This window comes from Acipenser ruthenus, chromosome 27 (genome assembly GCF_902713425.1).
Source record: "Acipenser ruthenus chromosome 27, fAciRut3.2 maternal haplotype, whole genome shotgun sequence".
NCBI classification, from domain to species: Eukaryota; Metazoa; Chordata; class Actinopteri; order Acipenseriformes; family Acipenseridae; genus Acipenser; species Acipenser ruthenus.
The window spans coordinates 16,442,597-16,470,129 of NC_081215.1; the positions used below are offsets into that span (position 1 = coordinate 16,442,597).

The following is a 27,533-nucleotide window of genomic DNA, read 5'->3' on the forward strand; positions in this document are numbered from 1 at the left end:
ATGTAAGTGAACGTATGTCTGATTTTAGATTACTGGCAGCTACAAACTTAGCAAGTACTAAAATGGAAAAGTCGAAATGTTCATTTGTCATTTTTTTTTTATTCTTTGAAGAAATAGAACCTAAAACAGACTAGACAAGTCATTGTTAGGGTCTTCATTCAACAAATGGGGCCCCTTGTTCGGATATATTGTGAGAAGTGTTGAATTTAAATCAAGGGAAGTAATGTTAAAACTCTACAATGCATTACTAAGACCTCACCTAGAATATTGTGTTCAGTTCTGGTCACCTCATTACAAAAAGAATATTGCTGCTCTAGAAAGAGTGCAAAGAAGAGCAACCAGAATTATCCCAGGTTTAAAAGGCATGTCGTATGCAGACAGACTAAAATAATTGAATCTATTCAGTCTTGAACAAAGAAGACTATGCGGCGATCTGATTCAAACATTCAAAATCCTAAAAGGTATTGACAATGTCAACCCGGGGGACTTCTTTGAAGAAAAAAGGACCAGGGGTCATAAATGGAGATTAGATAAAGGGGCATTCAGAACAGAAAATAGGAGGCACTGTTTTACACAGAGAATTGTGAGGGTCTGGAACCAACTCCCCAGTAATGTTGTTGAAGCTGACACCCTGGGATCCTTCAAGAAGCTGCTTGATGAGATTCTGGGATCAATAAGCTACTAACAACCAAATGAGCAAGATGGGCTGAATGGCCTCCTCTCGTTTGTAAACTTTCTTATGTTCTTATGTTCTTGTGTGCCGATCGTATCCGTCTTTCTGTCTGTCACACTCTACATGATAAACAGGATAACTGCCTTGATTTGACATCTTCACCAAACTTTTATCATAGACTTCTAGCCTTATATAGACATCTTGGAATGCATTTGCCTATAATCCGATAAACTGGCTAGTACGGAACAGATGATGATCAGCACTCCAAACAAATCACTAATCTGAGCAGGTCAGTTCCACACTAGATTAGTGGGAGTCTACTGTATTAGGTATGGTATACTATAGGAAACTACAGTGTTTTGGCCACAGTTGTAGAATATTCTAGAGTTTTTTTTATATAGGCCTGCATTGGCCTTTGTGTTTCTGCAGGTTTAGGGGTTAGTTCACTGTCGAGGCAACCCCATGATTCCTGGTGGAGATTTCCCAGGCTGGGGCCCCATGCCTTCAGAGTTTAGCAGTTTAGTACAATGTTGCTTAGGTTTAGCAGGTACAAACAGGTTATGTGAGTTAGATGTTCTAGCTGCCACACCTCAGGTGCCTCAGATACTGTTTATTACATTTTCTGTTTGAATCACATCCAATTCCAGGAACATTCAGAAAAGAAGACATACAATACTATTCAATACACCAGCCTGCAGTAAAAAAAAACATAACAAAAAAACCCTCTATACTTCCATATGAATCAGGCATATATCTTACTGTACTATTTCAATACACTAACCTGCCATAAAATATGTAAACAGGTACAAAGGGCACTGGGACTGTGGAATTTTAGTGAAAATGTTCATCGTTGTTGTTGTTATTTCACTGTTTTGCTCATTGTTCATTTTGCATTTGTTGTGTGGTTTGTTGTGTTGTATAATTCTGAGACTCTTCACTCTGTTCTGTGTTTGCCCCTGTTTTAAGTGTGTGTCACCCTGACAGACGGTGTAGCTCTCTAGGGTGGGGAGGTGCTGCCTGTGATAATGGCTGATATAGAAACCATTCAGCTGGCTGCTTGTCAGTCTGCTTTTCAATAAGAGCTTGGACGTATACAGGTGTCTGTTGTTTCTCTCAGGTAAACCCCACAACAGTGTTTGTCAGCGCTTCAATATTACTAGGTTTTCTGGTATCTGTGTTGTCTTTAGGGGTTGAAACTCAATTATGTGACAGTCATTAGTTCTGTAAATTGTATTAATTAATTTAATATCTAGTGTGTTGGATGCAATGGAATAAAACTCTGAACTCCTTGATATTATACAGTCATTTTGTTACTGTTTCAGTAACAAATGCACTTTGTAGAGAATCAACAATCCTAGTTTAACTGAATGTAGTCTAAATATCTTCATGTGTAAATTGTTTTTAAATACATGTGTTAATTCATATTAAATGTGCATTCCACACCTCATGTTAATTAAAACTCATTTAAAACTCTTTCCATGTTAATGGAATGGAGTTACTGGTCTAAAATATGATGTCTTCAAAAAAGTAAAACTAAATAAGTTTGCAAAGATAACCAGAATAGTTTGTTGTTTGTAAAAATTCGAAGCCCTCATTCCCTAAAACTGTTTTGTGCAGCTCATGTGAAGTAAAAACAAACACACATGGTAGTATTTTCAAACGAAGATGGACAAAGGTAATGCAAATGTTTAAATATTTATGTAACAGACGAATAAACTTTTACCTAATCAGCTGCCCTTGTGGCCCACTGTTTTCCGGAAAAAATCAATGCTGCTCAATTCATGATCAGCTTATCTCTTTATAGTGTTAAACCGACTGACTACTTATTGCTCTGGGAGTTTCTAAAGAGGCCACAACCTTGCCTGGAACCGCCTGTACTTGTGTAGCTCACTCTCACACACGCATTCATTCATCCACTCGCATCTGTTTGTACAACATTTAAAGCCACATCGCACTCAAAATGAACAGGTAATGGCTTATTGCATTTGTTATAATATATTTTTTATAGCACAATTTATAGCAATAAATTTATAGCACAATAGCTGTATCAAGGTTTTATTTCATTTTCATATTGTGTGCATGTAAATATTAAAATGTAAATACTAGTTTATGTACTAGAAGTGTAATGCATGTTGGAAAATGCAAACTTGATAGGGTTTTTATCAAATATTTTTGTTTAAACTGATGTATATGTTTTAATAAAATAGTAGATTAAGGTTAATAAATCCTATAATAACATTTTAAAATAAATGTTTATTATCCTCTCAGTTTTTGTAATTGTTTCATTTTTATGTTGTTTAGCCTATTGCCTAGATACAGTATTACAGATCTCACAAAATTACTGTGTCCCATGCGTTTTTTGCATATTGCAACCATATTCATATTCATAAAAAGCTAAATGTGTTTTTTTTATTATTATCATTAATAACTCAGCAGTATTATGTACTGCGTTAAAACATATGCTACTTTATTTGTTATATATACTCTACATCAGTATATTTTAACATATTTCGTACGGTATAATGTAATCATATATATTGCTATAAATTGCAATATTTGAAGAAAAAATGTGTTTCTATCTATGTTTCTAATGTGTTGAAATGCTATACTTAATTACAGACGTGCTCAAATTTGTTGGTACCCTTACAGCTCATTGAAATAATGCTTCATTCCTCCTGAAAAGTGATGAAATTAAAAGCTATTTTATTATGTATACTTGCATGCCTTTGGTATGTCATAGAATAAAGCAAAGAAGCTGTGAAAAGAAATTAATTATTGCTTATTCTACAAAGATATTCTAAAATGGCCTGGACACATTTGTTGGTACCCCTTAGAAAAGATAATAAATAATTGGATTATAGTGGTATTTCAAACTATTTAGTTTCTTTAATTAGTATCACACATGTCTCCAATCTTGTAATCAGTCATTCAGCCTATTTAAATTGAGAAAAGTAGTCACTGTGCTGTTTGGTATCATTGTGTGCACCACACTGAACATGGGCCAGAGAAAGCAAAGGAGAGAGTTGTCTGAGGAGATCAGAAAGAAAATAATAGACAAGCATGGTAAAGGTAAAGGCTACAAGACCATCTCCAAGCAGCTTGATGTTCCTGTGACAACAGTTGCAAATATTATTAAGAAGTTTAAGGTCCATGGAACTGTAGCCAACCTCCCTGGGCGCGGCCGCAAGAGGAAAATCGACCCCAGAGTTAACAGAAGGATAGTGCGAATGGTAGAAAAAGAACCAAGGATAACTGCCAAAGAGATACAAGCTGAACTCCAAGGTGAAGGTACGTCAGTTTCTGATCGCACCATCCGTCGCTTTTTGAGCAAAAGTGGGCTCCATGGAAGAAGACCCAGGAGGACTCCAGTTTTGAAAGAAAAACATAAAAAAGCCAGACTGGAATTTGCTAAAATGCATATTGACAAGCCACAATCCTTCTGGGAGAATGTCCTTTGGACAGATGAGTCAAAACTGGAGCTTTTTGGCAAGTCACATCAGCTCTATGTTCACAGACGAAAAATAGAAGCTTTCAAAGAAAAGAACACCATACCTACAGTGAAAGATGGAGGAGGCTCGGTTAGGTTTTGGGGCTGCTTTGCTGCGCCTGGCACAGGGTGCCTTGAATCTGTGCAGGGCACAATGAAATCTCATAACTATCAAGGCATTCTGGAGCGAAACGTACTGCCCAGTGTCAGAAAGCTCTGTCTCAGTCGCAGGTCATGGGTCCTCCAACAGGATAATGACCCAAAACACACAGCCAAAAGCACCCAAGAATGGATAAGAACAAAACATTGGACTATTCTGAAGTGGCCTTCTATGAGTCCTGATCTGAATCCTATCGAACATCTATGGAAAGAGCTGAAACTTGCAGTCTGGAGAAGGCACCCATCAAACCTGAGACAGCTGGAGCAGTTTGCTCAGGAAGAGTGGGCCAAACTACCGTTAACAGGTACAGAAGTCTCATTGAGAGCTACAGAAAACGTTTGATTGCAGTGATTGCCTTTAAAGGTTGTGCAACAAAATATTAGGTTAGCGGTCCCATCATTTTTGTCCATGCCATTTTCATTTGTTTTCTTATTTACAATATTATGTTGAATAAAAAATCAAAAGCAAAGTCTGATTTCTATTAAATATGGAATAAACAATGGTGGATGCCAATTACTTTTGTCAGTTTCAAGTTATTTCAGAGAAAATTGTGCATTCTTCGTTTTTTGTGGAGGGGTACCAACAAATTTGAGCACGTCTGTATGTACAGTATATTATTGGTGGTGGGGTGTGGCAAAGTGGTTTGCAGTGCATAGATGTAGCAGTGATGTGATTAGGAAACAGAAGACAGACAACAAAGTTCACAATTCAAACAGTTTTTATTTTGTAAATCCTGGTCTGGCCACCACAAATAATAATCCCAGGCAATACACAGCAATGTGCATTGCACTGTTCCAAAACAACGGGTTGCAGTCCCGATATAATAATACACAGTTTGAAATGCATAAACACAGTAGAACACACACAAAGACACACACGTTCACAAGCCCAGGGTGAGTGCTATAGTGCTCGTGGTGAAATACAATTTATTTGCGTACAATGGTGCAGTGTTGTCCAGGTTTAGTGCTGGCCTGTAGCGAAAACTCATGATCGTGTTAGCCGTCTAATAATAACAAACAAGTAGATTTTTAGACATGACAAAACACAGTACGCCTTCCTACGCCTTCCGGTTCAGCTTAACCGTAAAAAAGGAACAGATCACCTCGCTACGTCCCCTTATATACTGTCAGTCACGCCCCCTTAGTTAGCTAGTGAAAACTTTTCTCCTCCAATCTGCGGCTGCCACATCGCTTCCCTTCTGGGGCGATGACTTGGTGTACCGTAGCTCTGCCCCCTTTCTTGATGGCTGACTTCCACCTAACCCTGGGAATGAATTGTCAGGCCATCCAGTCCAGGGCACTCTGTTCCCTTTACACAGTGCCCTCACAGGTCAGGAGGGAGATTTATAATCAAGATTTATTTTTTCTCTGTCACATGGGGTCACAAAAGATTTCACTGGGATGCCAATGTTTGCTTATCAATGTTATTCACATCTCTATTTACAACAGCTAACAGATGCTTAATCAGTTCATGGTCAGCCATTGTTTTTTCTGTAGTGGTTTTAACTGAGATCTTGCCATTTAGTTCTCTGTAGCAGAAAAGAAGATTAAATTAGCCCAATAAAAAACATAGATGCCAATTATCAGACCTGAACACTAGGTCATGTATATATACATATATGAAACAAATATTTGTATTCATTTGCAGTAATTTCATACAAATGGAGCATTGAAGATACGTAAATACACAACCAGTCAGCAACAATCACTTGCACACTGACGCATTCCATTATGAGCCATATGGGTTCAGGTTCACCCAAGTACCAGACAGAGTGTTTGTTAAATCTGGGCTACACAAATCATGCATATCATATGCAAAACTACTTTAAATTGGTGGATTGGTTTGCATAACTGGGTGGACCACGTCTTAATGCAAATCTACATCAGGCTTGGCTCCTCTTTGTCAACAGTGGTTTGACATTGTTAATATTACTAGCTAGCTAAACTCGAGCCCTCCAATTCGGTTGTACATAAATGTGATCCATACAGGTGATCTTTGACTTTTAGGGGTAGATGTACTAAAGTGTTGCGGCTGTCGTAATAGTCGCAAACCAGTTGCAAATGAGTCTAGGGTGAAAGGTACTAAACATACGCAATGCTGTTGGCGACTTTTTAGAAAATGCTTTGCGGCAGCAGTTTTTCTTTGCAGTTCAGCCTGAGATGAATATGTAATTATTCCTCCATAAATTCGCAAAAAGGGGGTGGAGAGTGCAAATGGGGGTTCTCAAATATTATAGTGAGATGTGCTAAAGCTGCCAGCAATTGTGACACTTACAATTGCATCAATTTGTAAAGAACTTTTGCAAGCATGTTTTAAACAGTCGCAATTGTTTCTGGCATGTCCCAGTCCACTGTTTCTCATGCGTTGCCAGTTGTGCTCAATGCATTTTTGAGGCAAACACCCAAATACCTATTTTGCCCTAAAATCAGGATGTATTTACAAGCCTTCAAACCAAATTTGTTTGGTTTCCCCAATGTGTTGGGAGCAATAGAGTGCACACATGAGCCACTAACCCCTCCAGCTCATTCTGAACATCCGTATAGGAATTTGGAAACACACCTATTCTATTAATGTGCAGGTGATTTGTAATTGTGCACAATTTAGCACTGCACCATTGACTAACTTAAATAAAAACTGACAGTATACATTTGGCTTATAGGCTACTCATGATAATACGAATTAGTGGTATAATTCAAAATGTGTTGCTGGTCCCTTGAAATTTATGTTAACGAATATCATAACTTGTCAATGTGGCACCGTGATCTATTTTGTGTTAATTGTCTAGGCTACTAAGTAGGCCCAAGTTAATAATAATAATAATAATAATAATAATAATAATAATAATAATAATAATAATCATTTAGTTTTTATTTTAAAGTAATATTTTATTTGCATTCTACACCAATGTGTACAATGCAGCAGCATGATTTATTTTGTGTTACCGGTAGCCTACAGGCTAAAGTAAAAAGAAAGTGCGCTAGGTGTTCATTTGATTTTACTACTGTACTGTATACTGTATAGGCCTACTGTACAGATTTATATTTTTTTCATAATGTAATGTGTAGCCTACCCAAAATACATTAGTGTTATTTCAGTGCAATGAGTTATACATTGAAAATACATTGAGCACTATAAATATATGTGTGTGCGATTTTATTGTATTTTTTTAAACCCGACACCTCCTTATGTCGGACAAACATGTCTGGTTTAGCGAGGGGCTACTGTATGATTACGAAAAGCTTTTTAATAGAAACACATTTTTTATTTGGGGGTGAAGATGGGGATCCCATTATAGATTCTGATGGGATTAAACTGCCTTTCATTATTTATTTGAAAAAATGTCGCACGACTCTCACAATGCTAGAGATCTTGCTCAGATGACACAACAAATATTTAAATTACTATATTGCGACTCTCTTTATTAGCATATTTTCTCTTAGTACATACAACAAAATGTATACTTTGCGAATTGTTGCAACAGAAATGCAAATTGGGGTATGTTTACGCTGCGACTGGCCCATCTTAGTACATCTACCCCTTAGTGTACTGTTCAATTGCAGGTTGGCTTGTAGACTGGAGATATAACCGGCTGCTGCACCATAATGGAACAAGATGAGATTGAGTAACAGGCTGGTTTCATAGTGCAAATGGAAACATGACATAAGACTTACATTCCTGGTTTTAATAATGACCTGATTATGACTTCCTTCTTATTTAAGAACATATAGCTATAACTTGTCTGTACACATTTTATAGTTTCAGACATTATGTGTTGTGTTGCTCCGATATAGAGTATTATTATCATTTTGCTGGCTGCCATCTTGCTTGCAGGCCTGTATCTCTAAGATCCTGGATTTATTATGGAGGGCGTAAAGGTATTAGTGAATTGTTGCCACGCTTGACTGTGGGTCTTTGAGTTCTCTGTATTTTCACATAGAAAATGGGGTTGTTTCTTTGGGCTGAATATTCCCTTTGACTTGACGCCAGTTTGTTTTATACATACGTCACACTGTTTATCCGATTGCAATGAAATGTGGAATGGGCATTTCTGCACATTACAATTTTAAGTGAGAAATTGCTTGCTTGCAACCCAAACTTATTTGGGAAACTGGCTTCAATTGGGTAACTGTGGAGCAACTTGAGCGAAGATGGTGAACAGAGGAAGCAGTTTAATGACACAGAACTGCATCAGCTTTATGTTTATTATTGTGAGTTTTGGCAGCAGAAACTGATTTAGCTTGTACTGCATAGGAACAGCTATTTCAGAACAAGCTACTGGAGAAGGGGGCAGTTGGGTATGGATGCATGGTTTGGGATAAGGCCTAATCATTTTGTGGAATTGGTAACTGGCTACAAGTAAACATGTGGCCATTTTCTCATGTTTTTCTGAGTAAGTTATTTCACTCCTGCAGGCTAGATTAGCACTTCAATTAAAGATCTTTCTTTCTATAGCAGCGTTCTTTTAAGGATTGACAAAGGTTATGCTCAAGGGCAAGGTGGGATCGCTTCAAGATTGTCTTCCTGTATAATTACATTTAGACAAGTACACGCTTGAGCAAAAACGAGCAATTAACTGAAACACACTGTGGTGGGGGGCAAGGCTGCCTAATGTGTTCTAAAACGTTTTGAGAAGCTGGTGCTCACCTGTAATATTTTCTTTGTTGTTTTTTTTATCTTATCTGCTGCTTATCAATCATGTACATAAATGGCAATATATAAGAGTTGTAGGTATCCATATCTACTATTATTATTTATTTATTTGGCAGGCACCCTTTATCCAGGGTGACTTATGGGTGTTACAAGGCAGTACAGGATTAAAACTGAAGATTCGTATTTAGATACAGTATTGTTCACAGTAAGTGCAAATAATACTTCTAAAATATGAAATAGGATGCAACAAGTTAGGATTACAACAAGTTATGTCTACAATGACATATTAGTAGTGCAATAGTGCAAGGATAGTGTATTCAGCTGAGGATCCAGTAACGTGGACCATAGGTCAGGCAAGTCCAGTGAATAGTAGGAGGGGCGGATCCAGAGATCTACAGGTGCAGTATAAACAAGTGGATCTTGAGGAGGTGGCAGACGGCAGAGAGACAGAGAAGTCCTGAAGTTCTACCACAGAGGGGCTAGGGAAGAGAAGGAGCTGGCATGGGAGGATGGAGAGTGGAAGGATGGCATGACCAGTCGGCCCATTGAGGAGGAACGGAGGGGGTGAGAGGGGGTGTAGGGAGACACAAGAGAGTTGAACGTAGGAGGGGGCAGTGTGGCGAAGAGAGCAGTAGGCAAGAACAAGGGTCTTGAATTGAATGCAAGCAGAGATAGGTAATCAGTAGAGTGGATATGCAACCGATTGAAATCATGCAAAATGAAAGCAAAATGAAAGTCAAAAACAAAAAAGTCAGAGAAATGTTGCAGCTGGGGGTTGAATGGGTGCAGTAGCTTGCACCGATTCTGCTATCCTGCTATCCAGGTAGTGTTTTGCCTTGCTAAAAAAAATCTCATTCCAACATTCCCAAAGAAAGGCGGTTTATTTTCAAGACACAGGTACAAATCATCTGAACTTGTTCATCATCTGAACACTGTTTTCTAGCAAAGACAATGACTGTGTGCCATTTACAATGGATTTCTGCAGTCCTGATGAATGACAGGACTGGTTTCACAATGAATCTCATAGTTCACTTGACAGTCTAGCCAATCTTATTCAAGATTGCAAGTAATTCGGTCCCAAGCTTAGAATTATGGCATGGAAACAGGGTTTTAAATACATCAAAACAAGAATAGCTAAACGCCAGTTACCTGTACTTCATTTGATACTAGCCAATTAACTTCACCTGTCCAGGTGCATTTGAAAACCAACCCAGCACTAAGTGCGAGAGCAGCATCAAATTCCAACTATTTAAGTCCTGCCTCAGCTGGTTTTCTAGTACATCACAATTACTTTTGTACAAGTTTTCTAAACATTTGGGGATTGTAATCCTTAAATATGTAATTCTATTCTGATCCCATCTTAACTGGAATTTATTTTTGATCTCTTGAGGTAAAGATTCTCCTATAACCATTGCTTCTGATTTTTCTTTGTTTAATTTATATCATGAAAGATTACCATATGCTGTGATAGTTTCCAACAGGGATGGATTTTACCGGTTTTAAGGTATATATAATACATTGTCTGCATAAAAAGCATTCTGTGTGTTTCTCGTTCTATATAAACTCCCTCGAAATCTTTATGTTGTCTTATACTTTCTGCTAATGGTTCTATACTGAGGGTAAAAATCAAGGGAGATAAAGGATCTCCTTGTCTTGTTCCTCTAGATAAGCTGAAACTCTCCGACAGTGTTCCATTAGCTTTTACTCTTGCGTTTGATTGTTTATACATTGCCTGTAGCCATCATATAAAATCACTATGGAAACCAAACTGTAACAATATAAAAGGCCATAACACCCTGTCAAACGTTATTTTCCGCCTCAAGAGTCAACATGAATATTTGTTGTTTTGTTTTCATTGCATAATTTATAATATTAAGAGTATGTTGGACATTGTCTGACAGTTGTCTATTTGGAATAAACCCTGTTTGGTCTGGGTTAATTATCGTTGGGACAATGTTTGCTAGTCTACTGGCTATAATTGATGTATTTTCTGGTCTCTGTTTAACAGGGCAATAGGCCTATATGATACGCAGTCAGTGGGGTCCTTGCCTTGTATCACTGTTATAACTGAACTGTTCCAGGTAGGAGCCCATTCCCCATTGTCCAAGGCCCAATTAAATACTTTACTTAAAATAGGGGTTAGTTGTTCTTGTAGTGCCTTATATAATTCGTTAGTATATCCATCGCTACCTATAGACATTTCGCTGTTATAAGTTTTTTAATCGTTGCTTATTTTGATCCTCTGTTACTTTGGGTGGTATAAGTTTTTGGAGATAAGCTTCAGATAATATTTTGCAAATTCTTCAATTATTTTATTTTTTCCTGTTAATATCTGCTTTGTCTTTTTCACTTGTATTTTTGTAATACAAGATTTCTGGTTTTATTTTTTTTTAGCCTAAACGCTAGAATCTTTGAAGCCCTTGGACCACTTTCATATTATTTCTGTTTAGTGAATATGAGAGCTCTCTCAGCCTTTTCTAATGCCACCCTCGCTCATTCTAGCCGACACAATGAGGTGCACCAGTGTTGGTCTATGGGGGTCCGTCCGTGGCAACCCCTGCAGAGTCCAGGAAATGGAACCAATGTTTGCGAAATGGAACCACAATCCTGGGTTTTCAGGTTCTCGAATGCAGCGGTTTATTAAGCCGGGACTCTACACTTAACAGGTAAAGCGTGCTGCTTTACCAAAGTGCTACCCAGACTGTGACAAATAAAAAAAGAAAAGAAAGTCCAAAGCACACTGTTTTGGCCGTGTGCTACAGCCAACTAAGTGCAGTCTCTGGTTTCCCTTTCTTGGTTTTCTTTATTCCTGCTTGGCTGTTTCCAAATCTTTCTCATTGTTCTTCAGCTCTCTCTTTTGTCACAGCTCTCGTTCGTCTCAGCCACAGCCCTCGATCGTCTTAGCAGCCCTTGTTCATCCCAGCACTCTTGTCTCTGCAGCCCCAGCTCTCTTTTGTCTCTGCAGCCCGTTCATCTCAGCAGCTCTCGTTCATCACCAGCACACTTGCCTTTGTCTTCACACCTACTTATCCCCCTGTCCAGGCCACGCACCCGGTGCACCAGCTACAAATCCCAAGCATGCACAACTTCCCGCTCTCAATCCCTTCATTGTTATAACATCTTATCCCCTGATTTGTGACAAGAATGTTGCAACTGGGTCCCACTCGCATGGCAAGCCGAGCTTCTGATTGGTGGTGATTCTCCCGTCTCTGACGACCCTGAACACCTGCTGCAGTTGAACCTTGACTCTGGATCACAGAACCTTCCTGAACCTGGTTACAGCAGCCCCAGGGTCTTTACAGTATTTAAGCCCCTTTCACACTCGTATGATCTATCTGGGTCAGGGATTTCACACTGCTTTTTGAAGAAGAATGGTCGACCTTGGTGACAGAAGCAAATACACAATGTGCATACGCAGTGCCCCGAAAGCAGCTTGTTACAGACACATCTATCCAAGTTTCTCTGGATAAATGGCGGTCGAGAGTTCAGTTCGAAGCAACAGACAAGCAAAACAAGTGCGAGAAGGAGAGCAGGTTGAGAGAGGGGAAGAGGGAATGGACTCGCCCCAGGTTAGGCTGCAGGAGCGGGGCTGAAGCGAAGCTGAAGCATCTTGTCTCCCGGAGAAAGCCGCAGCTCCTCCGCAGCAAAAAAGTAAATACATTAGGAAAGATAACCATGTAATAGGCCTCATACTCATATTTATGTAGTTATAAAACGAAAGCTGAATAAGATGTCTGTGTTATAAAGTGCCAGCGCAGCTTTACTTCAGTTCAAATGATCCAATTCTGATAAACTCTATGGACATAGAATAGCACAAGGGGCTAATTGTGGTTAGTGATTACTTGGGCTAAGTGCCAATGAACAGCTAGAGTGAGAACGTAGTTTAAGAGGACTTGCTGGCTTCCAAGACTATAGATTTTGCAAGATTTTATTTCACTGAATCAAGTTTTGGGTGCATGTCTGGATTTGTCTTTCTTTTCAAACAAAGAGGCATACAGTCTGATTGATGCCTTAGGTTGTCTAATTATATGCCATGGTTCATATTTTGCAATACATTTATAGCTGTTAAAAGATTACCCGATTTTATTTATTTATTCAATTTTAGTAATACCCCTGTTTTTTGTACATGCAGTACCTAAAGGTTTCCAGGTGAAAATCTGTGTTATTTTGAATAGTTGGACTTATTCAAAAGTTCAAAACACTCAATCAGAAATATACATACAGTTTTATTCTAAAAATGTTTTTTTATATATATTTACCAACATTTATTTACCAGGTTATTCCCATTTCACCTGGCTTTAGCTCCATGCTGAAAGTGTGTGTTTTCTTTTTCATGCACATATTGTTTTTTCCTTGCTCATGGTGGAAGCTGTGCCCTCAATGACTCGAGACAGGCCAGCCTTTTATTTACCAAACCAATGACGCATCCTGACCTTCGCTCCAGTGACCAGCCGTCCCAGACTCCTCAGCCAATGTACACGCACAGGGGGATCGGGGTTACTGGGTGCAAACAACTGTAGTAACGATCGAATTGGTTGTAAGTCACATGCAACTCGTGGTCTCTTATCTTTAGAGGGAGTATGTAGCTGTCGACTTCTGCGAACCCAAATACCTGTAGAATCAACTTTTTAAAGTATTTCAGGATCTGGAGATTTTTAGAAAGATGCCTTAAGTTGACCCTACACTCTACTGCTTAACTAATATGATGAGACTCCCCTTACCCTTTAGGGGTTTGTGGTTGGGAATGTTTAAGTAATTACAAACCGGTTTTCATTAAACATTTCTGATTGAGGGGTCAACAGTCTAAAGAATTAATCGATGAAGGCTCGTGTAGCCAGATAGCATCAGAAATAAGAGTCAGGAAAAGCTGCAGGTTAAGCGCATATTTGCACGTTTAACTGACAAACACAAAACACAGGAACAAACCAACTGTGGCACGACGGCCAAAATAAAGATTAAAACACAACAAGCAAATGTAAGCTGGGTATTCGCCTTCACTACTAAGTTGCAAACAAAACACAGTTACACTCACTTAACTCCCTTCTTCCACATAAAGGATTTCTCCCCCTTTTATAAAGGTGGCCATTCTCCAATTAGCACTCAATTACCTAAGTGGAGAATGGCCACAACTGTGATTACTGGCAGGGGCAGAATTAGCCCCACCCCTGCCAACCTTATATTCCCACAGACACGGCTTTTGCCCTGCCACAGCTCATCTGTGGGTACACAGTTTATTGGCGCACCAATATTTATCATTTGGCAAAATCTGTGCTAGAGTTCAAAGGAAGCTATAAGGTACCTCAGTGAATCTTTTATTGGAACAATTGACTATATTTTCAAACATGTTGCAGGCTACCGTTCATAAGAAAGCCCTCATGTCCAAAAGCATGGCTTGCTATATACTGTAATTGAGCCCTAGTACTTTTCTAAACCATGTTACATAAAAATAATTTGCTGTAAAATTTTCAGTATAAAGAATATGTGAGTAAAAATCAAGGTATAAGAGAGGTTTTATAAGTACTTTGGTAGTTGTGCAGTAACTAGTTGGCTTCAATGCAAGTAGGATATATGGTGTGCCTAAGAGCAGGGGTCTCCAGTCCTGGTCCTGGAAGGCCGGTGTTCCTCCTGGTTTTTGTTTCCTGTACCTTAAATTACTAAATTGGAGCAATTAAGTGCTTATTAGAAGCTTAATTGGTCCAATTAATGAATTTAGTGTATAGTTAGAACAAAAACCAGGAGGGCACACCAGCCCTCTAGGACCAGGATTGGAGACCCCTGCTGTAGGTGAAGCTTCTCTCCGCTGGTTGTGCTGCGTATCAGTATATGGAGAACAATTACAATGTGGAACACTCATGCCATTCACCTCGGGAGTGAAATTAATTTGTAATTATCTGAATATTCCAGAACTGTATCTAATGGGGGATTGACACAAGGCAGAAAGATGAGAAGTTTGCTTAGGACTCGAGGCGTGAACTGAGTTCTGACAAGTAAACCCTGCTGAGCAGTGAGCACATGGCAGGTGCTGTGTTTTGCCTGAGCAGTCACTGTTAAGGCATGTAGACACTATAAATGTAGACACTATAAACTGCTAATTATCCTGCCTGTTTCTACATTTCAGGTGCCTTGTTCTCCAGTCCGAAGTCCAGAGCTTCATTGAGAAGTGCATGGTTGCCACAGGAGCCAAGCCTTCACATGCTAAATCCCTGGCAGACGTTCTGGTAGAAGGGGATTGCAGAGGTCATTACAGCCATGGACTAAACCGAATGGGTCAGTAATCACTGCTTCTGTATCTGTGGAAATCACTTTGGAATGGCTAACATCATTTGAGATGTGGGTCCACTTATAAGGCATGTGTGGTTTGCAACTGTAAAGTAAACATTTAGGAGATACAAGCCAAGAGGTCCATTTCCTTGTAAGGTTCAAATTTAAGAAGACTCTCTAGAGATTTCTACAGGCTGTACAGGGATGGCCTAAATGTCCAATTTGCACTGGGCTAAAAATCATCACATAACCTGTGGTTTAGGAATTTTTACCAACATTGGTGAAATTTAGTCCTGTGTGAACCATCCATTTATTTTTATTCCAGATAATTTTCTTAGATGTTCTCTGATTTTTTTATTTATTTATTTTTTACAGGAAATCGGGACCTTCTGTAAAATGTCAGACTTAGGCACCCTGTCTTTTTACTCCCATGCGAATCGTCCATGTCAGTGTTATGTTAGAATTGATACAGCATTTCCAGGGTATTCACCTCAAAGCAGCACCAGACTTTACAATATATCATAATAAAATAATAAAATTGGTTCGATCTGTCCTGAGATTCTCCAGTTAAGTAAAATGCAACGCTTGGGTATAACCAAATTGGGGGATCGGGGGGAAAATACAAAACATAATTAAAAAAATGGATACTTTGAACAGTGCATTAGAAGTAGAGCCCTTTGTTTTTCGCCGATACAAACTAGCACAAAATAAAATGAAATGCAAATATATAAAATGAAATGCAAATATAAAATGAAATAAAACTCAAAATCATTATAAAGCAAACATAGAATTACATTTTTAAATGAGGAGGTTTATACAAAAAATACTTTAATTAAATACTCAGCCGTTACCATAGCAATGGGTAGATTGCTGTATGTGCAATTATTATGACAGCCCCCCAATAGTAGGGCAGTGTAAATATATATATTTTTTATTTTATCGTATTGTATTTTTATAGAGGGATGACCAGTATTTACTGTAAATAGGAGTGGGGACTGTACGTTACCATTACTGTCGCTAATAAGAAATTTGTCACAAGATGGCAGAAAGAGAGTTTGGCATAAAATTGGCATTTTCCTGGGCACTGCACCCATATTTCAAATCTGATCACTACAAAAAGTAATAGCAACTAAATTCAAATATATTGGAAGAGCTGAGCGAAAAAATCGAGTTGATAGGTTGAAAACTGGAGGAGATACCGTTAAAAAAAACTAAGGCGGAATAATAATAATAAAGAAACCGAGAGAAAAAAAATTCTAAAAAATTTAAACTATTTCACGGGGCTCTATTTAGAAGGTATGTATGGAAATGCATATCACTCAAGGGACAAAATGGTAATTCTAGCCTTTGGAAAAGAAGGTACAACAAAATGAGTTATTTACACCCGGTTCGTTGTTTACAAATCATGCACAAAAGCGCCCTCTTTGGCCACAACATCGCATTTCATTCAATTTACCAACTTTTATATGTGCCTTGAAGCTATTACAGATAATATAGGATATGAGTTCTGGTATTTCTTTTTTTAAGGTCCTACATTTTAATAAGTCATTTATGTGTTGCTTCCAGTCTGACTTCATCCGAACCAGTCTTGGTGACCTTTATGACATGTCTGTTTATCCAAACTTTACAGTGTCGTTTATCAGAGTATAACAGGATTTCAAAGTGAATGGCATATAAACAGTAAAGCTCATTTGTTGTACTTTTATTTCCTCAGATATGTATGTAAAAGATATCCAGACTGGAATCTGTTCAAAAGATGGGGAGCCCATTATTGAAAAGGAGTCGGTGGCCACAGCGCTGGTGAATGGTGAAAATGTTCTGGGGCCAGTGGTTGGGAACTTCTGCATGGATCTGGCGATTAAAAAAGCAAAAGATGTTGGCATAGGCTGGGTGGTAGCCAAGGGTAAGTATTCATCCACAGCGAACTAAAACAAGAGGTATGGATGGTAGTAAAAATGCACTTCTGTACTTGAATAATCCCAAACACGATCAGTTCTATTCTAATATAAGTTTAGTTTCTGAAATCTGTTCAATTAGTGTGGATTTAATGTGTGATCTTTGTTTTTCCAGGCTCAAACCACTATGGGATTGCTGGATATTATGCTATGCAAGCTCTGAAACAAGACATGATTGTGAGCTGCCCCCTTTATTCAAATTAACTACAGCATTTGACTTCATCCTAACGTGTCAGTTTAATTCTGCTTTTGTTTGTTGTTTAGGGTATGAGTTACACCAACACATCACCATTGGTGGTTCCTACCAGAGCAAGAGACGTAAGCAGCTCTTTTATATTAGTGTGTGTGTGTGTGTGTTTGATGCTGTAAGCGGAGAAAACACTTGTAATTGCCCTGTTCACTAGTCTGATATACAGTGGATCATTATGTCACAAGATACATTTGCACAGGATCTCAAAATTTCAAATTACCTTGAGATCACAAGATAAATGACCTCAACATAACAGTCTGACATGTCAAGGTACTCAGAGAATTTATCTTGAGATCTTGACATTTTAAATGTAGAAAAGTAAGACACTGTACAAAAAAGTCTTCCAAATCCTAAACACTGAAATACATCAATTTAATTGTATTGATTTTATATATATATATATATATATATATATATATATATATATATATATATATATATATATATTATTACTTTTGTTTAGTGCACTTTGGGGACCAATCCAATCAGTGTGGCGGCACCTGCTAACGATGGTGACAGCTTTGTACTGGACATGGCTACTTCCGCAGTGGCATTGGGAAAGGTACTGTGAAAATACAGGCTTTGTCTTTAAGCATGCACATGACATACTTGCACATTTTTAATATAGATCTTGTTCCCTGAAGTTGGCAACTTAACCCCATGAATGGAAATAAGACTCCTATTGCATGACAGTTTCACCCATTCAACCAATACATGGTTGATTAGACAGTGTGTAGATAACAAGTTCAGGTGTGCCTTATTAAACCCATAGTAAAACCAGGAATGAATAGAACTGCTTTGCAATGGGAGTCTTATTTCCATCCTTGTAACCTGAGGTTATTGTTGAGTTTTGTGTTGCAGCTGCATCTCAAAAGGCAGAACTGGTAATATAACCTATGCAAAATTAATTGTAATGTGGAGAGATTTCACAATAGCTTGAACAGGTCCCAGACTCTCCTGCATATAATTACAGGACATGAGGCGAGGAGCAAAGTCCTTGACAAATGTGTTGAGTGTTTGTGTAATATATGCAATCTGTGAATCAGCAGGAAAGTATTAAATACTGTTAAATACTGATTTTTCACTTTTTCTTAAGTAAATGTTGGTTTCTATTTTTCTGCAAAAAGCACAAAACCAAGGCTTTAATTATCAATTTTCTTACCTCCTAGCAAGACCACCCTGTTTAGACTGCACTTTTAGATCTCTTGATCTATCCCTCCTATGCACCATGTTACTGGATCCTCAGCTGACTCACTATCCTTGCACTATTGCACTACTAATATGTAACTGTTGATATAACTTGTTGCTATCCTAACTTGTTGCATCCTATTTCATATTGTATTTAAGTATTATTATTTGCACTTATTGTAAACTACACTGTATTTAAATATCAATTTTGCATTGTAACCCTGTATTGCCCTGTAAGGCCTGTAAGTCGCCTTGGATAATAATTTCCAATATTGTAGGGTTAGGCTCTTTTGAAATGACCATGTGTAACAGGCAGTGTTGTGTGATACACTGCAGTTACAGATTCTGACATTAAATGCGCTATAATTTATAATGCAGACCAGTCTGGCACTTCTGCATAGATGCTTACTTGTGGTGTGCATGATTGCTGGTTGGGGCCCAGCCTCTGCCCTGTCACACATGGAAATTGACCTTTACCAGGAAGGAGATTAATTTTCTACCTGATACCTATATTCACTATGTTTTTATAAATCACATCCAAATCCAAAAGCTTCCCTGCCATTTGACTGCAGGTTGAGCTGCATCACCGGAGTGGAGATACCATCCCCGAGGGCTGGGGCTGCGACTCCCACGGCAAGCTGAGCACCGACCCTGGGAAGGTGCTGAGTGGAGGGGGGCTGCTGCCCATTGGGGGTTGTGAGGCTACAGGTGAGTCCAGAGATCTGAAACTTGAACAGTGGTGACACCAAACGTTAAGAGAGTAACCGTACCAAGTACCTAACTTTAATTAAACCATGTGGACATTATTAAAGATGAATAAAACAAAACACACATTTAATAATGCTTTACTAAAAATGATTCTGGATGTGTAAATGGAAATAGCTAAACTGTAAAAAGACACATTGCACTGATTAAATTCATAGGTGTGAATTGAGCTGTTTGGGGCTCAATATCTGTCCTGTTTTTCGCTATAACTTGAGTATGTTCAATAGAAACGTGACCTTTTTTATCATTTCTTTTTTGTCTACATGCAAGGTGGTTACAAGGGCTTTGGTCTGGGAATGATGGTCGAGGTGTTCTGTGGCATACTGGCTGGCTCCCACTACAGCAAACACATCCGTACATGGAAGGTTACAGACAGTGTAGCAAATCTGGTATGGAGTGAGATCCACCATTTAATGGGTTAGCAGGGGCCTGTGCATTAAATGGATACTGTGCTGTGTTGAAACTGAGCTTACAAGTCTTCATTACCACTGCTGCCCCCTGCTGTGTATTTCAAGCACTGAGGTCAGTTTGTTTTTTGAGATTGGTTGTTCCACTTGATCCATTTGTTTTGCCCTAGTTTATAGCTGCTACACCCTGGCAGTACTGTGTGGTCCCGACGTGTGATTATTTTTTAGTGGAACTGAAGTAGACACATCTCTTTGAAAGGACCTAATTTTGCCAAACTGTACGTGAGGAAGGAAGGGGAGGCTGTGTGGTCCAGTGGTTAAAGAAAAGGGCTTGTAACCAGGAGGTCCCCGGTTCAAATCCCACCTCAGCCACAGACGCATTGTGTGACCCTGAGCAAGTCACTTAACCTCCATGTGCTCCGTCTTTTGGGTGAGACATAGTTGTAAGTGACTCTGCAGCTGATGCATAGTTCACACACCCTAGTCTCTGTAAGTTGCCTTGGATAAAGGCATCTGCTAAATAAAATAAATAAAGGGGAGGATTGTTCACCACCACTGCAGACAGGGATGCATTGGAGGCAGCTTTGTGTACTGTATGTTATTATTTAGCTGACGCCCTTATCCAGGGTGACTTACAATTGTTACAAGATATCATAATATTTTTTACATACAATTACCCATTTATACAGTTGGGTTTTTACTGGAGCAATCTAGGTAAAGTACCTTGCTCAAGGGTACAGCAGCAGTGTCCCCAACCTAGGATTGAACCCACGACCCTCCGGTCAAGAGTCCAGAGCCCTAACCTCTACTCCACACTGCTGCCTGTATGTGTTACACTTCCGGGTTTTACACAATATCCAGTTTTACAAATGTGCTGAGACACAGGACTTTCTTCACAACTATTCAAATGGCTGAAAATACAAAGATTCTTGTCAGTGTCTCGTATTCATTTTACATGTGGTTGATTGTAGGTGCTCTTTTCATCATATAGTTTTGTATTCACAGTTGTGCCAGGGATATATGTTACTAGCATACTGTTTTTTTGTTTCTTATTCCAATGGAGTGAATATTAAGTGCTCAAATCCTGGACATTTTTTACATTTTTCTGTAAGTTTGGTAAGCTTGGATATATTTGCATAATACATAAATGTATATTATGTCTATGGCTATATATATAAGTCTATGGCTCTTGTTTTCAGGGCCAGTGCTTTGTTGCTATAAACCCTGAAAACTTTGCTCCTGGATTCAAGGACAGAATGTCTGACCTGCTCACTTTGCACAGAGATTTGGAACCTGTAAGTAACCCATTCTACTAGCCACTTACTGCAACACCTTCATTTAAGGGAGGGTTACTAAATACGAGTAATTAGGTCTATTGTACACGTGAAACATGGTATTTACTTTAAATGTAAGGAATGCAGGGTATTTGGGGAAAAATACTTTTTATATTCCAGTGTGTGTGTGGTGTGTATAGCTGGCTCTGGATAATATGTATTCTAACTTCCACTAAGATTCTAAATGCAAATGTATTTGTCAATAAAAGAATAAGTTGAAAATGTATATTTAATAGATAAAACATTTAAAACATAATCAATTTTCTATAAATTAGTTTTCATTTAAAGTATTATATACAAGGAAAAAGTAAAACTGATATATTATTTTGCCATCTTTTTTATTTTTCTGTAAATTTCCACAAACAGTATTCAATTACAATGGCTTACAATGTGACAAGATGAAACATTTTAAACAATAGTTTAGTTTATTAGGATTATTTCGGTTTAGTAAAATACTGAACTATTTTCGTTTAATCATTCAAACTACTGCAATCTTTCCACTGGCTTTTTAAAAAGTAGTATGATCACACTTTACGCAAGATGGTAGTGATACAGAATCTAAACTGTGCATACATTCAATAGATATGTATTAACACTTTACATGGGCTCATTGCAACCAGTTACAAACATAACATCTAATGTGTTGGAAATAGTCCTGAATGCTTCCCTGCTCCATACTTCCATGTGTGTGGAGCTCATGGTGTGACTGTTTAAATGGCAGGCTGAACCTGGGACCCCAGTAATGGTGCCAGGAGACCCAGAGAGAATAAACATAAAGAGATGCAAGGAACTGGGAGGGCTGTCTTATCATATCAACGTCATCAACCACATGGTAGGTGCAACTGTTAATCCCGAAGCAGTTTGTGAGTCTAACAAAATCATTTCCTAATGACTTACGGGTCAAAGAATCTTACTGGCTAATCTGTCATCTGGGAAAGCAGCTGGTTGGTTCTTGACAGGAAGGTCCTGAACAGGGGATAATTTCACTCTCCAGGTGGAACGACCAAGGAAGTGCAAGACAATCTGAAAGCATGTCTTGCAAACTATTTTCTTTAACTGAGTATTAATCAATCACTGTATTTATATAGCGCTTTTCATACCACAGCATCTCAAAACGCTTTACATGTCAGCTGAAACAGAAAGAAGTATGCAGTATCAAGAAGTAGTAAAAATGGCAAAAATAACAATAAATAATATTAATTGTAATATCAATAATTAATAATACAATAAAATGACAATTGAAGAATACAGTAAACCATTTCGTAAACCACTTTTGAATATAACAAAAAGCAAAACACACAATCTCTAGTAATTTAACAAATAATCTTTATATAAAAACCACATATTTCATTTAAAGTATTCATTCATGACATAAGTACTGGCACCCCTACTTTTGCTTTTATTACAGCTCTCAGGTGTTTATGATAATTCTTAACCAGTACTGTACGTTACTTGTTGGTGAAATCTGGGCCCATTCTGTCTTGCATATTTCCTTCAGCTCAAACAGATTGGATACCAATGCTTATTTACATATCAGTTCAAAGCATTTCTATTGGATTGAAATCTGGTGATTGTGAAGGCCATTCCAGAACGTTTATCTTCATTTTTTTCAAGTATTCAAGTTGACTTAACCGTATGCTTTGGGTCATTGTCGTATTGGAAAATTAAACTGTCTGCCAATCAGCCTTTGTCTTGACCATCATCTGCTGTGTTGCCAAAACAGTTGGAAATAATAACCTATTTTGCTGTCTATTGACTTTATAACACAGCTTGGTTACTCTGTAATGGTTTTCAATCAATTAATATTAATTAGTTATATTCCATTTTCAGATATCTTTAGTAATGGTGCCAGTACTTTTGTCATGAACAGATATTTGAAATTGCTTTTGTTGTTTTATAAAGATTGTTTGTTAAACTACAAGAAATTGTGCATTTTGGTTTTTGTCATATTAATTAAAATGCTTGTATTTAACATGCTTTCTGAATCTTAGGGTGCCAATAACTTTGTCTGCGATCGTATATTATGTATTTATTTTGTCTTTATCCAAGGCGACTTACAGATGTTACAGGGCAGTAGGGTTACAATGCAAGCTTAGTAAATACAGCGTAGTTTACAATAAGTGCAACAATACTACTAAAATACTATATGAACTAGGATTCAACAAGCTAGATCTACAATAACATAGTGCAAAGAGAGTGCATTAGCTGAGGATACTGTAATGTGGTACATAGGTCTGGCAAGACCAGTGCATAATAGGAGCAGCAGAGCAAGAGATCTATAAGTGCAACCTAAACAGGGGGGTCTTCAGGAGGCGGCAGAAGGTGGTGAGAGACGGAGCAGTCCTGAAGTTTGGTAGCTGGTTCAACCATAGAGGGGCTAGAGAAGAGAAGGAGCAGGCATGGGAGGATGGAGAGTGGAGAGAAGGCATGACAAGTCGGCCAGTAGAGGAGGAGTGGAGAGGGTGAGAGGGGGGTGTGTATATAGATAGATAGATAGATAGATAGATAGATAGATAGATAGATAGATAGATAGATAGATAGATAAATAGATAGATAGATAGATATCTATTTTAAAATGCCTATATATACACCTAGATATTCAGACCTATATAGTGAACGGATGTGCATGGCAGGAAAAATGTATTTTGTGAATTACTTTCATTTTAAAATGTAAGTAGCAAATTAGTAGTAACTTTCTTACCCTCTGTCCTCAACCTCTGTTACTTCAATACAATGTCCATGAATCCAGTCAGTACATATTAACCATAAGTGTCACACACACAATTCTGGGTAATCAGGGTATGCACATTTTAGCATTACAACAGCCAATCAAATTGCATGAAAAGTCTCATGCGCCCCAAACAGGACGAAACATGTTGCAGTTGTTGTGCTGCCTTTTAAAACGCTGTGAATGTAGAAGCCATTTGGTGATTGGCTCGATTTGATTGACTCTTGTAATGCTAAAATGTCCATGTCCCAATTACCCATAATTATTAGCTACTGCTTTTCTCTGCTCATGTGTGGTGATTTCAATATACATGTGGACTCTCCTTCCACTATGGCTGTAGAATATAATTATATTCTTTATTCTTTTGGGCTTTCCCAAGTGATTCAATCCCCCCACACATGTTCATGGACAAATCTTAGATCTTTATATCTGTAAAGGTAGAGAACTTTCTGATCTTGTGTTATAAGATCTAACTATATCTGATCATTTCCTTAAAAATGTATTTTCCTTCTTTTGACCAACCTAAACAAACTAAGGAAATGACTTACTGTACAAAGAGTCTTTTAGATCCAGTGGCCTTTAATGAATGTCTTGCCTCTTCACCATTAGTAAATGTAGTACCAAGTAATGTTAACCATATTGTCCCACTTAAAACTCGAATTATTAAAATAAGACGTTCTACTCCTTGGTTCAATGATGAGCTTAGGGCTCTAAAAACAACTGGCAGAAAACTGGACAGCCAGTGGAAGTGATCGGGTCTTGTTGTTCACAATGTGGGAAAAATACCATCTTGATTACAGATTAGCTATACATTCTGCTAGGTTTAATTATCATTCTTCTATTATAACTGAGTGGCAGGGAGTACTATTTCACATTTTAATCAGTTTATAACACTGTGACACCTGTCACAATTATGGAGACAGAAGTAGAGAAATCATAAACTCACTTCCCAGCAAACAGCACAGCATAGATACATCTATTTGAATTCCATAGAATCTATGAAGGCCCTTTAAACATTTAGCTTATTAGCCATGCTAATGCCTGTGATGATGATGATAAACATTAGATACAAATGTATGCATGTGCGCAAATTTCACATGCTTAAGCATACAAATATTTGAATTGCTCCGAAGGCCAAATTTGAATGAAAATGGCTAAGTTTGGAAATAAGCGTGGCAGGCTTGCAACGCTCAGAATGTTTCCATTACATACAATGTTGTGTAGTATTCCAATTCTATGCATTCACGCGTAGCTCTTGTGCATTTCTGCTGTATTGGTATTAAATGCGCAGGTAGTTTTGTGAGGCACAAACACATTTGCGAATTGAGCAAAAAACTGCTATTTTCCAACTTCGTGCAATTGTTTTGTGCTGTGTTTGAAAATATCAATTTTTGTGCCAAAGCACACATTTTTGCGAGGCACAAATTTTGCGAGGGGATTGCGCATCGATTCGAATATCTGCTGATGCTGAGATCTGGTGACTACAATGATAAAATGTAGCTCTTGTGGTGGAAGTGCCTTTAGGCATTATGCACCTGTATTATGGAACAATCTTTGAATTTAAATCTGTAAAGATTACTCAATAAATGCATTTAAATCAAGCTTAAAACACATCTTCATGCAGAGGCCTTTTTGTAGATTGGGATGGCCTATTTTAAAATTTTGTTAAAATGTATTTTATTTTTTTCCCCATATGTTTTTTTTTATATTTTATTGTATACTATATTATATTATTGTATAGTATATTTATTTGTAATGTGAAGTGCTCTGGGATGCCTTGGCATGAAAGGCACTATACAAAATAAATGTGATTGATTTATTGATTGATTGATAATTTGAAAGCTACTTTTATTTATATATTGTTTGTGTTTTTCAGAATAAGGTTGCTAAGACCCTGGGTGTAACTCCTGAACTTCCAGTGAACCGACCCCTGGCTTGATAGCCTATTTCTACTGTGGACAGATCCCTGTCTTGATAGAGCTATTCAGAATGCCTTGATTTGTTTTTGTTTTTTTATTTTTGTATCAATATGCCTATACAAAAATAGTAATTGTTAAGGCTGCTTAGAACTGTATTGTTGGACGCACATTACAATTTTGATGTAGACATTTTTATCCAAACTTTGCTCAGGTCAAACTGTTTTACCTTTCCTATTACAGTACCTCAGGTAGTTTTGATACAGAATTGGTTTGGTGGTAATGCATTTTTATAACTTTTAAACACAAACTGCTAAACGTATATCAATTTCTGTTCAGTTATTATTCTGGTTAAACATTTTAATGAAATAAATAGAAAAATAATAAAATGTGTGTTTTAAAATAAAAATGACTTTCTATGTACCTACATAGATAGTTACTGTCCTCCCATGTATTTCAATATTATTGCCCTATGACAGATTGTTGTTCAGTAGGCCAGTGAATTCCAAGTTCTTAATCCAATCAAGCACTATCGGGTCCCATTCCCCCAGACTTGGGCACACTTTTCTACAGAACGGATGGACGTGCACAATAGAAAGATTTATTGAATTATTTTGTTGGCTGCAATTGTTTTCAGCTGCATTTTGACTGGCACAAGCCCTGTTCTGAACACCATTCCTGATGAGCATGCTGTTGCAATGACTACCCTCCTCTCCCTCTGTATGCAGGTCTCAGAGAGAATGCTTGGAAGTAATTCTCAGGGTAGGTTCAGTGAGCACACGGGGCGCGAAACAGGAACAGATTTCAGCAGTGCTGAGTTTTTGGAGTGATTGGAGATCCAGTTTGTTTGGAAAAAGAAGACTTAAATACTTATAATATTTGATTATTTATATTTTACAGATTCTTTATGATTAGATAACTGACGAAATTGAGAATTGTATAAAAACCCAACAGCTAATATTTCTGCCTTCAGTGTTAGTGGGTTAAATAAATACATATTGTACCAAACATTCACAAGTGGGAAATATCAATAATACAGCCAGTCTTTGACCAATAATACAGAAAAAATTGAATTGCAGAATTTGCATATCCTCACAAAGCAATCTATTCCCCATTATTTATTAACTTGTACACATTGTTCTTTACATGAGATTGTGCTTTTGAGTTACTGGGAGATACCAAACAAACCAGTAATAGCACACACTTGTATCAAACAGTCAGTTAATATTTTAACCCAATTAACCTTTCATTGCAGAGGACTTGATAAACCCTGTCAATATTCATCTCAAGAGGTAAATACAGGTTTAGACAATGACCAGTACATCTTCTCAACTGATTTCTGCTTTGGTTGAACCAAAGAAATGTAATTATTAACTGCAAAATTGAGTTTTTGTGAATAAAAACAAAGCATTCCCAGTAGCATACTCAATGCAGAGTGTTTAAACCGTGGGTTATGCATTTTTTAGAAGTATAAATGCTCCGGTAAACATTAAATAATAACTCACACTTTTACGTTTTTTTTTTATTTTTTATGTATTTATTAGGCACGGCTGCATTTTAGTACCAGCAATAGAGACTGGTTGAATTTGTTTTCAATGAGTACATCCAAATTATTCTGTGTATTGTTTCTCGATTGGATAAATGTCTTACTTGCAAAAGAAAAACGAAGGAAGCAAACACAAAAGAGCACAAAGTGCAAGTTATATCGAGTCCTTTTGGATAATTGTTATGTTGGCTTTAATAAAAAGTTATACCTTGA

The 27,533-nt window shown here is 37.8% G+C and overlaps 1 protein-coding gene across 1 annotated transcript; it reads left to right on the top strand.

Annotated features, from left to right (window-relative positions):
• Nucleotides 1-2,503: 2,503 nt before the first annotated feature.
• Nucleotides 2,504-27,533, top strand: LOC117432450 (uncharacterized oxidoreductase YjmC-like). The gene is made up of 11 exons (XM_034054386.3): nt 2,504-2,641; nt 15,089-15,237; nt 16,946-17,134; nt 17,302-17,363; nt 17,451-17,504; nt 17,900-17,998; nt 19,197-19,332; nt 19,660-19,778; nt 20,996-21,091; nt 21,852-21,962; nt 25,735-27,533. The coding sequence occupies exons 1-11, from the start codon at nt 2,634-2,636 to the stop codon at nt 25,795-25,797; spliced, it is 1,086 nt and encodes a 361-aa protein (XP_033910277.1). The 5' UTR covers nt 2,504-2,633; the 3' UTR covers nt 25,798-27,533.